General features: G+C 40.5%; 1 protein-coding gene across 3 annotated transcripts in view; it reads left to right on the forward strand.

The window, feature by feature from the left end:
* The first annotated feature begins 11,036 nt into the window (after positions 1-11,036).
* wnt10a (wingless-type MMTV integration site family, member 10a) overlaps positions 11,037-14,075 on the forward strand; it is a 37,803-nt gene continuing 34,764 nt past the window's right edge. For all 3 annotated transcript variants that reach the window (XR_008572490.1, XR_008572489.1, XM_054787786.1), the window contains exons 1-2: positions 11,037-11,418; positions 13,012-13,277. Coding sequence is in view for 1 of the 3 variants with exons in the window: in XM_054787786.1 (XP_054643761.1) it covers positions 11,354-11,418; positions 13,012-13,277 (331 nt within the window). In the remaining 2 variants the exon portion in view is untranslated. The remainder of the gene's footprint in view (positions 11,419-13,011; positions 13,278-14,075) is intronic.

Consider the following 14,075-nt stretch of genomic DNA (forward strand, 5'->3'; position numbering starts at 1 on the left):
TCAGTCAGCAGTCACCATAAACGGAAACCAAGTCCCATCCATCCATTTTCTATGCCGCTTGTCGTATGCCGCATGCGGGGGGGTATGCTGTAGCCTTTCTCAGCTGACTACGTGCGAGAGGCGGGGTACACCCTGTACTGGTAGCCACCCAATCGCAGGGAAACCAAGTTAAAACCAGTTAATCCACTGCCCACTACGCATTGTTATCACATTCAACTAGGCCCACTGTCATGATTTTAGATGATGTTGCAGTCCTCAGATAATTAGACAATTCTCACACACTATACTGTATATAAAATACACATCCCATGTAAATAAAAACAAGATTAAATAGTTGTTCAGTCTGACGGAGTTACATTTACACAATTTCACTCAGATCTGCAGTCAATTTCACCTACAATTCAAATGGATTCTTAATCAGAGTATGACCATGTTTTCGGAGATGTTAATTGCGCTGGTAAATGTACTACCAGTAAATGTACAGAAGGCTTAGCGCTCAAGGGAAAACCGGAAGTATATACACTGTCGTTGAAGCTACAAGTGGGTAAGGGCGATGTGCAATAAAGAGTCCATAGATGTTCCTTGTTTGTTTAACAATCAACAAACACAACATGAACTGTTTGGATTCTAATTATGATGGTTTCAGCGGAGCACTGACCGTGTATTTGTGCACTACTTAAATATAGCACTGAATGTCTACGCTCAGTTTCAGGTTGGGGAGGACAGGTTTTGCTTGTGTAGACTGCATTTAGTAAAAACCAGAGTGTATAAGGGGTGAAAAACAAGCAATTTGAAACTAAGAGAAGATGGACAATCAATCAGAACCATTGCACAAACATTGGTCATAGCCACTACAACCATTTAGAACGTCCTGAAGAAGAAATAAACCACCGGTATACTAAGTAACAGACATCGAATAGCTACCTGTTCGACGTGATGACAGAAACATCGTGAGAGCTGTCAAGAAAGACCCTAAAACAACTGTTAGTGTCATCAGAAATGTTTCTCTCTGGTCTTAAAAATGTGTCTTTGATGTGTAACTCAAATGTTTTCTGGAGTGTAGTGTCGAAGACGGCACCACAATTACACACTTACTGGAGCTTAATTTCCCCCCTCATCCCTCTTTTCTAACACTACGTGATTTTTTTCCTATGAAGCAAAGATATCACAGGATATCCAACACCAGCTGACTCTGGGAACAGAGGTGAAAAGTCAAATGAGTACACGCTCGTCCTCAACGTTTTACTAATTATAACATGTATTTCTTGGATTATTTCTCATCGTCAGAGCAAGAGCTCCTCTCATTTGAATGATACCTGATCCAAGACGCTCTATGTGGCTGGTGTCAAAGGTCATACTCGAGCATGTCTTTTAGCAACACCAGTAGTTGGGTTTTTTCAATAGAATGTCCACACTTTGCAGGGATGATACATTGTTTTGAGTTTTCTGCTTTAGACTGCATTTTTAATAGGGTGACTACCAAGCACAATAAACTAAAACAAAGAAACAAAAATAAGAGGCTGTCACGTTGTAAAAGGCAGTGTATCTAAGTTTTTGGCACCAACTACACTACATTTGTAAATCTTCACATCTAAATTACTCCCACTTGCGTACAACGAAACAGTTGCATGCACAGGACGATAAACTATAGTCACACAAATACTGTATGACCTAAACTGTTTACATGGCACCTGCCATCAGAATGGGAAAACTTAGCTCGGCCACGTCTTTCCCTGCAGGATAATTTGATTTCAATTGGACCAAATACATCTTTTTGTAAGTACTAGCAGGACAGCTCTTGTTTTCGTTTATTATTAAATTAGATGTTCAGATGGTTCTTGTTTCACATAGCAGAGCACGTGATAATACATGTTTTCAATAGCTGCAGGAAAAAACATGTTAAAGCAAGTCTTTCCAGCCCAAAATGGCAACGTATGATGTTAAGTCCAACTGACACTACCAGTTTTCCCACATTTGGAAAATGTAATCGCACCGGAACATAATTAGCAGTGCAGAATCAGAAGCAATATAACATGAGTGTATGCAAAAGACGAAAATAGTCAAAAAGAGTGTAAGAGACACATCCTGGCTACGTACGTGAGTCCAGATGTGGAAGCTGTTTTTATTAGGTCTACAATATGTGTAAAAAAAAAAAGGTTAAGATCAGCTGGGACTTGCATAAGTCAGTCAGACTCGATCTAGAGGAAATTAGGCCCCAAAGAGACCATCCAGGATAAGTAACTCCCCCCCACCAACTCCAAGCATCATGGTTCACAATTGTGAACCAGAAAAAGTATAGGGTGCATTTTAGAAATTAGGAATGGATTTTTTTACACGGAGCAACAGCAATATACAATAATACAGGTAGTATATAATGACCGAGGCCAAGTCCCTCTGATGGACACTACAGATCCAGTACTACTTACTGCATGTAAAATGTGTCTTTTTTATTGAGCAGTATATTCTATTTGAGGTTTTTCCCCTGAGGAAAACCTCACTTTAAAGGCCCCCCATCATGAAAAATGTATTTTTACATTATACCAGTTATTCTGTATGTCCCTACACCACCAAACGTGAGACAAATCTGTCATTTTGCTCACTTGTTTGTTCGGCAGAGAAAAAGTGCTCAAATGGTTTTGAAGTTGTAGGCTTTCATGAATGAAAAACCTCCTTCCTCACGCATATGAAGCGCCTCTGATCCCCCCCAGCAAGATTAGCCTGCCCCGTGTATGCACCTCCACTTCACAGAGGACAGATTTGTAAAAGTTGAAGGTGAAAGGTGAAGAGATGGCCTCCAAATGGTAGTATGAATCGGGAGCAAGTAAAAGAAAGTCACAACAAGAGGAAGCTTGTGCATGACTTGAAGGTGGGTATGTTGTTGAAATAAAAAAGATAACCTTTTGGTGTAAACACCCCATCTGCTAGCCTGCTATTCATGAGACAGGAAAGAGGATAATTCCGTCTAGATGTGGACTGGAGATTACATTTTCCAGTGGCCCGGATTATCATTCATTGAAGATTGAATATATAGTGAGACGCCGTTGTCTGCACATACAGTCACCTCTGTTGAAAAGGAGGGGTTAATTGACCAGTTGGTAGTCATTTGTTGGCTCCCATTTACACCCTCTCAATCTATGCTATCAATAGAGGTTTTGGGCTGTTTGTATGGAGGAAAAATGTCGCCATCTCTTGGTGAATTTAATTCATAACAGTCATATCAGATTAGAAATAAAAAAAAAATACTTTGTTTAGACCAGGGGTGTCAAACTCCCTTTGGTCTGCGGGCCGAATACAGCTTAATTTGAGATCAAGCGGGCCGGACCAGTAAACTCATTGCAAAATTACATAGAACTAACAATAAGCCCACTTTTTTCCTTTGTATTAGTCACTAATACTAATAATTAGTGCAAAGAATGAGTAAATTATCAAAATGTTTATTAACAGAATTTTCCTTTTACATTATGAACAATATATTATGAACAAGAGAATAACATAAGAACATAAATAAAGTATGTGCAATTTTAACAACCCTTTTACACAGTTAAACATATATTTAAGTGTGTTGTACATAAAACTGATCACAGAAATAGTAACAATGTTCCAAAAACATTTAGTACCAGCCTTGTGGAACTTAAAAACACTGTTTTTCAACATCTGGAAAGCAATTTGAACAAATGAATAACTTTCACAGAAATTATTCGTCTTGCTTGGAATTTGCCCCTGAAACTTGACATCGTTTATCCTGCACAAGTGCATCAATATGAGGCATCATGTCCTGAGAAGCAGCCAATTTCAGAATCTCATTCAAATGCTTATGTGTGAGCTTTGAGCGCAGCTTTGTTTTATTAATGTTCATTAGTGAGAAAACTTGCTCACAAAGGTAGGTTGTCCCAAACATGGACAATGTTTTAGCAGCTAGTGCTGTCAATGTGGGATAGCCTGGTAGGAGGTACTTGTAAAACGTGTCCAAGCTTACAGAGGCAAATCTGTCCTTCAGTTCTACATCACACTGCAAATCAATGATTTCAAGTTGCATGGCAACGGGCAAATCAGAAGCTTTGACTGTGAATGGTGAGCGAAAAACTGCAAAATCTGTTTCGAGTTCGCTAAAAACCTGAAATCTTTTCTCAAACTCCATCAACAGCCCTGAAATCTTCTCTTTGTACCGTTTCACGTCAGAATTAACGCTTGCTGCGCACATATCTTTTAAACAGGGAAAATGAGCAGGGTCACCGCTTGCCACCTGCGTCTCCCATAACCCGAGCTTTAACTTGAATGCACGTATGCTGTCATAATACTGTGTTACGATTTTTTTGCGTCCCTGCAACATTTTGTTAAGAATATTCAAGTGCTCAGTGATGTCAACCATAAATGCAAGGTCCTGCAGCCACAGATGGCACTGTAATTCCTTAACAGGTTTACCTTTTTTCTCCATGAATTGTCCGATTTCATCACGTAAATCAAAGAAGCGCTTTAGCACAGCACCTCTGCTTAACCATCGTACGTTCGTGTGATAAGGCACACCATGGATAATGTTACAGTCACTGAGAAAGCTGTCAAATTGACGATGATTGAGACCTCTGGCTCGGATGAAATTAACAGTTCGGACAACCACCTCCATGACGTGATCCATTCTTAGCGATTTGCTGCATAATGCCTCCTGATGCAAAATGCAATGAAATGTCCAAAAATTACCTCCCCCATTTGCGGCTTGTACTTTATCTCTGAACTTTGTTACAACACCTGCCTTTTTACCGATCATTGACGGCGCACCATCAGTAGCCAGGCTTACGGCGCGTGACCAGTCCGCTCCGACTCTGTCCAGCGCTCCAACGACGGAGCTGAAAATGTCCTCAGCTGTTGTGGTGTCGATCATCGGCACCAGCTCGAGAAACTCCTCTGTGACATTCAAAGTCTTGTCAACTCCACGAATGAATATGGCCAGTTGAGCGACGTCCGTGATATCAGTACTCTCATCAATCGCAACAGAAAATGCCACAAATGACCCCACTTTGCGTTTTAGTTGGTGGTCCAAATCTGCAGAGAGTTCCGAAATCCTGTCTGCCACGGTATTTCTTGTCAAGCTTATATTGGCGAAAGCATGTCGCTTCTCAGGACACACAATTTCAGCAGCCGTCAGCAAGCAGTTTTTGATGAACTCTCCATCACTGTACGGCTTTGATGCCATTGCTATTTGGCTCGCAATTAGGTAGCTGGCTTTCACCGCAGCATCACTGGCTTCTCGGCTCCGGGTGAAAACAGATTGCTGTTTCTTCAGACGCGCCATCATTTCATTTACCTTCTGTTTTCTCAATTCTCCATGCAAACTGTTGTATTTTTCACCATGCTGAGTTTCGTAATGGCGCCGAATATTGTATTCTTTAAGCACCGAAACTTGCTGCTGGCACACCAGGCACACGGGTTTCCCATTCACCTCCGTGAACATATAAGAACATGTCCATTTTTCTTGAAAAGTCCGACACTCTGTGTCTACTTTTCTCCTTTTTGACAAAGACATTTTGCTGATGAGGGTGCGAGGCAAACGGAAAAGTAGATAATGCAATTGTCGCCAATAGACGCTGTACAGACGTTCAATTTTACCAGGTTAAGGTGGTCCTAGTTCCGCCGCAGTGTTGCTTTCATGTTGTCTGCACGTACTAAAACACTGCGCCCCCTAGCGGATAATACAAGAACTACAAATTTTAAAGAAAATTAATATTTTTTTTTATACAATGCAGCTTTCTTCCCCGGGCCGTACCAAACCACCAGACGGGCCGGATCCGGCCCGCGGGCCGTATGTTTGACACCCCTGGTTTAGACCCACAGAAGAAATTGAAAGTGTTAATGCAGCAAACGACAGTGTAGGAATACAGAAGCTAAGCACCACATGTAAAAATAAGAATACAAAAATATTTGAATATAGCAATATCAAATCAAATGATTATTACAAATGATGCAAATTATTTTTTAAAAATTGTTATTAGTTGTAGTCGTACTTGCATGAATTGCATTTTAATCTTTGTAGGGCTAGGATTTACATTTTGTTGTATAATTTACCTGAAGACCAAAACAAATCTTCATCATCTGCCTGTTTGATGGATTTCTAGTCATAACAGGGTCAATGCTAACACCTGTTACTAAGGAAGACACGGAGCCAGTGCCCAGTGTGCCACAAGAGCCATCAAGCACCAAGTCTACTAAAGCAGCATCAGCCAGCACACCACCAGGGCCATCAAGCACCATGTCAACAGGTAGGCATGCAGCAGCACTACGCATATCACCAGGGCCAGCAAGCAACATCTCTTCAGCTATCGATGCTTCTATCTCTACACAACCGGGTGATCCTGCTCTGTGGCCAGCACACCTATCAGGACATTTTAAGGTTGTGCCAGACTTCTCTGCTATGTTGTTTTGAAGAGACATGACAACAACTCAGAACACACATAACTAATCCTTGAATGGAGAGACCTTGTGTTTCGTCTGAAGGGCAAGATAGTTGACCAGCAGGAACCGACTCTACTAAAGGAAGAGCGGAAAAGATGGAAAGATGCCATCACACGTCTAATCGGTATTAACTTGTCCCTTCAAGGAATCTGGATTTCAGAGGCTCTTCACAATACCTGATGAGCCAGATGATGGCATCTTCTTAAAAGAAGTCTGATCCTGCGTTGGAAACACACATTCACTATCTTGGACGGAGAATACAAAATGAACTGATACATATCATTGGTGAAAGAGTCCTACAAATCATTGTTTCCTGTTTGCAAGATTCAAAGTACTATTCCATTATGCTTGACTGCACCCCAGATGCAAGTCATAAAGAACAGATGTCAGTCGTACTGCGCAGTGTGGAGCTGAAATCCAAGCCAGGAGTTAAAGAATACTTCTTGGGGTATCTGGTAATTGAGGAAGCTACTGGCCTGAACATATCAAATGTCATACTGGACAAACTGGAAGAGCTTCAGATTCCCTTTGACAATTGCAGAAGACAGGCCTCTGACAATGGGGCAAACATGAAAGGGAAGAAGCAAGGTGTACAAGCAAGACTGCTCAACAAAAAACAATATCCCTGTTTGTACATTGTGGTGCACATACTGTACCATGACTCTTGTCATAGCAGATTCAGCAAAGTCCTCCAAGGATGCTGTAGGTCATTTTGGCTATATGCAGAAGCTGTCACAATGGGGCATCTTGGCTAAGTATGTCAATGTGACGCTGAAGTCCTGGAGTGATGTTAGATGGGAGAGTAGACTTCTGAGTGTTGCAGCTGTCAGACATCAAGCAAAAGAAATCCGGGATGCTCTCCTTGAAGCTAGGCAACTGTTAACGATCTAGCTGCTGAAGTAGAGGACCGGGCTTTGCTGAAGTGGTGGCATCCTCCTTGCTCAGTTGTGTGGTTTGACATTCTGACCTCCATAAACCAGATGAACAAGCTGCTTCAGACAAGTTCAGCGCAACTTGTCATTGAGTCAATCTCATTGGAAGTGCAACAACCTCACTTTCGGAGTACAGAGAGACTGCATTTGCTGATGCTCAATCAACTGTCAGGTCCTTGACATAGAGCCAAAAGTAAGGGACAAGAGATTGAGGATTTGTAAAAGGCAGTTTAACTATGAGGCTGTAGATGATCCCATGAATGATGCCCTGAAGAAGCTTAAGGTGACCTTCTTCAACACTGTTGTTGACTCTGTTGTCAGATCACTGCAGACACATTTGTGACATTTACTGAGGTGGGAGAAGGAGAACTTTGGTGTACTGCTTGATAGACACTACAGAGCCTTGCAGAGACACCGCACCGAGGTTGAGAAGACATTGGCTGCAGAGGGAGCCAGACAGGGCTCCAATTTGGCCAGGAGCGCTGTAAATAATCAATATTAAATTGTCAAATTAACAAAAATTGGTCCTGAGCCTGCTTTGCTGACAAGGAATTACAATAATTGGACACAACAATCTCTTTGCTAAAGCCACTAAATGGGGTTTTGTTATAAATGCATCAGAGAGAACATTTAAATGGTTCCCCGATCCTCTATAGTAAATGTGTGTACAGTATATCAACTTAATTGCATCCGAACAGAGAGTTGTGTACAGTGATTTACAACGTTGGTAACTCTGTGTGGCAACATGTTTTGCTTCCCTCCGCTGTAGGGGGGAAATCTTTTTATTTGTGGTTCCTGAATCTTTGCTGTAAGCTGCTTATAAAACACTGGGATGAGTGATCTCATGTGGTCTTCATCAAAAAGAAAGCCTGTTTTGTTATACTTCATAGTTTTTAAAATCAGAAGATGAAAGACAAACAGAAGTTAGAAGCTCTTGAAACTTTAGCTGGCACCATAGTCTTTGGACTGAAAGGGCTAAGGAAGGAAATCAAACTCCGTGTCTCAGCAATTACTGATACTGGATTGCTGGCTGTTTACTTACTGTGTGTTAACACGTCCATAGTTACAAGAACTAAACGGTGAAAGAATAAATACACCACTGAATACTGACAGAAACAGTGTAAAGTCATCCCTCGCCGCATTGCGCTTCAAATTTCCCAGCGTCACTCTGTCACAGTATTTCACAAATATATGAATTGATAAATAATGCTGATGCGTGGTTGAATACGGCGTACTATTAGTAAAAAAATGCATATTTAAGCAAATATTACATATTTTTTCCTTAATCATTTTCAAGCATAAAAATAGCTAAATGAACTAAAATTCAAATATAAGGCATTCAAAGACGTTATTGATATGTAGTGTTGTACACTAGGCACTGCGTGTCAGTAGTGTTACCGTAATGTTCAGTGAGACACACAAGCACCAGACTTGATCGTCGGAACCACAGCCTTTTATTGCAGGCTTGAATTATTTCACAACAGGCACAATAATCCCTATTAAAAATGGCGTCCACTGTTGCGCCAGTAACCCACGCCAAGGTAAAACTCAACTCTGAACCCCCGGCATCACTTCCTGTCCACCCCGTCACTCAACTCCCCTAGTGAACACATTTATAGTAACACACACGAGCACAAGTCTTAATTCTGTCTTAAATGGCTTATTTACTCTTATTATTTGTACTATATTGGGTCATACGAATGTAAAAGTGATTATAAGGGTGTTATTTCATGTCTAGAGGGCTCTAATAATGTGAACAATTTGATTCTCTGCTCTAATTATGCAAATATTCAATTTATAAAAAAGGAATCCTACTCGCGGAAATGATCTTATTTTGAACAAAGACTATATTATACTGTAGGTAATAATTGCATAAATAATAATACATAAATGCAGAGATACTGTAAGTGATGAAATACAATATGGTTCAAAGAACAATATTCCAATATGGTAAAACCAGTAACCCGTAAAGAGTGTGAAGTCATTTTTGGTTCAGGACTGCTTTATTCAGAATCGAAGCACCACTTGACACTTTGTCGTACATTTTAATACGAGTTTTCCAGCTCATTTTAATCAGCTGTGATGACATCTAGAAATGTGTTTTCATACACCCTGTTAATGTCTACACTACTGCTTTTCCTTTGTCTTTGAGTGTCTATTATTTGAAATTGTTAAATAACATTAGGTTGTCTTTGTTTAAGTTCAATTATGCTTTTTTTTTTTTATCAAGGCCTTTTTCATTTGTTCATTTCCACTGGGATTGTTTCCATTAGCTCATGTACGTTCTCCCCGCAACAAAATGCAAATGCAATGTTATCTGCAACTAATATTAACTTTGATGTCTTTCAAGGCTTTACTGATGTCATTTATATGGGGAACACCGCCAACTAAATCCAAGTATGACGATGAAGTATGAAATATCAATAATGTCCATGCTAGCTCTTCATGCGCTAAAGTCGATTTTGAAAGCAAAATATTGATATTGTTGATACTTTAGATATATGATTTTGTCCATTGTTTTTTCGGATGTTGTATATTAGCTTGGCTATATTGTAAATCACCCCGCTACCTCAGTATACCTCAGGGTTTAAAATAAATCACAAAATTACAATGATGTCTTGTATTCTTTATGCTATGATTTGAAATACTGTACACTACCAGCAGACGCATTAGGTGAATTTGCACACGGTATCGGATCGGTATCACCAATAACAGCCTGAATTTTACTCAGTATCGGATCGAAAAAGAAATCAACTACTAGAGCACACACTGCAGCAATCTTCCGTAAATAAACGGAAATGCGAGTGACGTCGTGCCATTGCGCTCACATTAACAAGTCGCATTTGTCTGGTAATATGAACGACCACATAAAAAAATCGTATTTAAACAAAAAAAGTGAATTGGGCATCATACCCTGCAGTATGAACATAACCTATGATAAGGCACACTAATGCTAATGCTATACTATATGACACTACAAGTTAAGCCTTAACTTTGCTCCATCGTAGCAAGGAGTCAATGTATGTTTCATCTTCTCAGTGCGAACATATTAAACATGTCCACATTTCACACAGTGCAGATTGGCTTGGAGTCCTCTTCTAAGATGCCAAGAATTGTGTGTAACACAACAGTTCTTCAAAAAGCATCAATTATAGGCTCATGTTTTGCTTTTTCTTTGACTTTTTGTGGCTTTTAAGCGACAGTTATTGCCTCAACAAGGGGAAAAGCGAAGAAAAAGTACTTTTGTCAATGCAGTACTTTTTTTCAGCATGACAGTATTGTCCCTTAATTGAGAAGATGATGGTTGCTGATATGTGGGGGTGCCTTTTGTCTCCCTCACACGATTAATAAACTCATTTATATCTATGTGCCTGTCTATCATCAAGTTTGACGGCCAAATGCCAACTTCTTTTTTTTTTATATATATAAACGAGTTTATCTTCCTCATCGTCATCCTCCAGTCCAGCGCACGTCCTCCGCGCAGAGCACAACTGCTGCGTGTAGTCTCCTTATCCGAAAAGGATCTCAGTCTCTCTTTAACGAGACACTTGACCTCCCTCGACGCTCCTCCGATCCGCGAGTGACGCAGAAAAAAGTGGGCTGGCGAAGCGCGAAGTGCAGCAGCAGTTTGGAGGAATCATCCCAACTCGTGCGCACTTGTGAGCGCCTTTCTCAGTGCGTGTCTCTCTACTGTGGGATGTTACACCGATGACAACTCTTTGGACTTTAACATGTGCACGGAGGAGAGCGGCAACAGAGACTTTTGCTCGCACTTGTCAAGGAACACCTCTTGATGACTTTCTCACCGCTGGATGCCACATCTGGACCCGGGACGAGACCTGACCTCTCTTTTCTCTGACTTCACTATGTTGGACTAGCTCTCCATAACATCCTTCTCTCGTTCTTAAAAAAAAAGAAGTTTTTTTTAAAGTTTTTTTTGGACTTGGACGTTTTGCTGCCAAAAAGACTACAAAAAAATGGAACACTCATCAGTCATCAGAGTGACATGTATTTTCGTTTTTATGGGTCTCCTTGATAATAGGTGAGTTCAATACGACACAAGCTGTGATTTAGACAACTTAATGAATGAATTCATCACGTGTCTTAAATCATTTAAGCACTAAGTGTCAAAAAAGTAACTCATGGATATTCAAACCACAGTAAAGAGAATTTGTGTAATTTTAAAGTAACTCGCAGCAGTAAAGCACTCAAAGGAAAAATTTAAAGGTGAAAAATTAAGAGCTCATCAGCGTCTTTTTTTTTTTTTAAGATATTATCTTTGGCCAATTATCTGGTTGCCCATGCACCCCTCCTTTCTAAACAATGTTTCTCTTAATTATATGTTGCCCTTTGGAAAGAGCTGTTGAAACAAGCCTAACCTCAAAGCAGGAAACACAACAGGTAGTCACAGAAGCCTAAATGGAATTAGAGCTAAGCTCGCAACTATCAAAACGCAGTGCTGCCATCAGGATGATCATCATGTCTTTTTTCTTCTTTTTAACTCCCTAAGAGCATAAAAGATGTTTGTTGTCGAAATGGCTTACAGAGTAAACACCTGAAGAGACACATACATGCCAAATGTGCCAACAAAATGTATGCAAAACATACAGTTGCGTGTCAGGTCACAGTCAAGCATGTGCAGATGTGCGTGTGTACGCCTGCAGCCATGCTGCAGCTTGTGTCCCGGGCCGAGGCTCTATAACACACAACCTGCTCTTTACACTTCATGACAGCGGAGAAAAGAAAAAGAGGCTCAGCGCAGAAACACTCTCATCATAACAGTGTTTTGCTTGTTACTGTTTTTGCCGTTTGTCTGTGAAGTGGAAAATAGCTCCCTAAATATGCTGTAGGCTCCACGACTGCGCTTCACCTGATTGATCTGAAACACTAACAACTGATGTTCAACTGATGCCATTCTGAATTCACATGATAGCAGATTTCCTTACGCAATTTGACATGTAAAGGTTGTTCCTTCGTGCGTGCATCTACTGCAGAAAACCAGCCGTCTTACGCTTAAAAGCCTTTTTAACATTATACTATAACTTTTGGATTATGCTATCATTGTACAGTAGTGCAATTTATTTATGTCATCATCCATCCATTTCCTGTACAGCTGGGGTCAGCTATTGGGGTTGAGCTTGACTATATCCCAGCTGACTTCGGGTGACAGGCAGGGTACACCCTGGACTGGTCGCCAGTCAGTCACGAGGCACATATAGTTTTCAATACACAATTTTGAGTCTCCAATTCGCCTAAGATGCATGTTTCTGCATGCATGGGGGAGAACATCCACACAGAGATATATTCAGAGATTTGAGCTCCAAACGTGCTAACCACTAAGGCACCGTCCGGCCCTTATGTCATTATATTTCATTGTATTTATTTATGTTTCGCTATGTTTTATTCATTATTGTCATTATGTACTTTGCACTGTGTTGGAGTGGCTGCAATTGCACAGTTCTACTAACCCTAACCAACATGTTTCCTTGCCTAATAAATGTTTAAATGATCAAATACATTATTCGCTGTATAAAAGTTAACAGACTCACCAATAGTGCGTTATATGGTGTCTTTTTAGGACTGTGGAACTTATTATGTTTTCGGAGCGGAGCGTGAACGTGTGTTTTTTGTGCAGGGTAGACGCTAATGAAATCTTAGGCTTGAAGCTCCCCAACATCGACCCAATTCTGAATGCCAACACGGTGTGCCTGACACTGCCGGGCTTGACCCGGCGCCAGCTGGAGGTGTGCATGCGCAACCCTGATGTGACGGCTTCAGCCATCCAGGGAATCCAGATTGCTATCCACGAGTGTCAGCACCAATTCAGAGGGCACCGATGGAACTGTTCCAGCCTGGAGACGAGGAACAAAATACCTTACGACAGCATCGTCTTCAAAAGAGGTCAGACTTGTTGAAAGATGAAAAACCTTTGCTGTGTTGTATTGCTTGTATTAAACACAAGCAGTAAGAAGCAACATGTTGCATGAAGGTTACATCTAAAGCAAGGGTTCTCAAATGGTTTCTACCTGCAACCCACATTTTCCAATGGTCATTAAGTTGCAGCTCACTTATATTTAGGTCAAACCAAGCAAGATATTTCAATTATACGTGATATAGTGTCTGCCAAGTACATAGGAAGATGACTAAAATATTGCTCACTTTTACTTTTACAAAATACAGTCTTCCCTCCACACCTTGTACTTTGAATTGCTCAGCTTCACTCTATCACGGTTTCCCCAAATTATACTATTAGATAAATCATGCTGTTTTTTGTTTGAATTTAGCCTATTATTAGTCAAAAGTAGCAAAATTTACATATCTTTTGGCCAAATTAGGAATTTCCAAGCATAAAATGGCTAAATGAAGTAAAATACAAACATAAGGCATTCAACAGATGCATTCAAAGACGTTGATATGTAGTATTCTACACTGGTCACTAGGTGTCAGTAATGTTACTGTAATGTTTGGCGTTTATTGCGAGATACTCAACTCTGAACCCTGTGACATCACCAGTTTAACAGTGAAATAGGAGGGATTGCTGTAATAATAATAAAAAAAGGTTGTATACGTACAGTATTTTAATGTAATTTCTGACTCGCTGTCAAAAATGTGTGGGTCCTGACCCAACAGTTGAGAACCACTGATCCAAAGGTCATCCCCATGAGATAAAACATACAAGACACACTACGGAAAAACGTA

The sequence above is a fragment of the Dunckerocampus dactyliophorus genome, chromosome 9, assembly GCF_027744805.1.
Source record: "Dunckerocampus dactyliophorus isolate RoL2022-P2 chromosome 9, RoL_Ddac_1.1, whole genome shotgun sequence".
NCBI lineage: Eukaryota > Metazoa > Chordata > Actinopteri > Syngnathiformes > Syngnathidae > Dunckerocampus > Dunckerocampus dactyliophorus.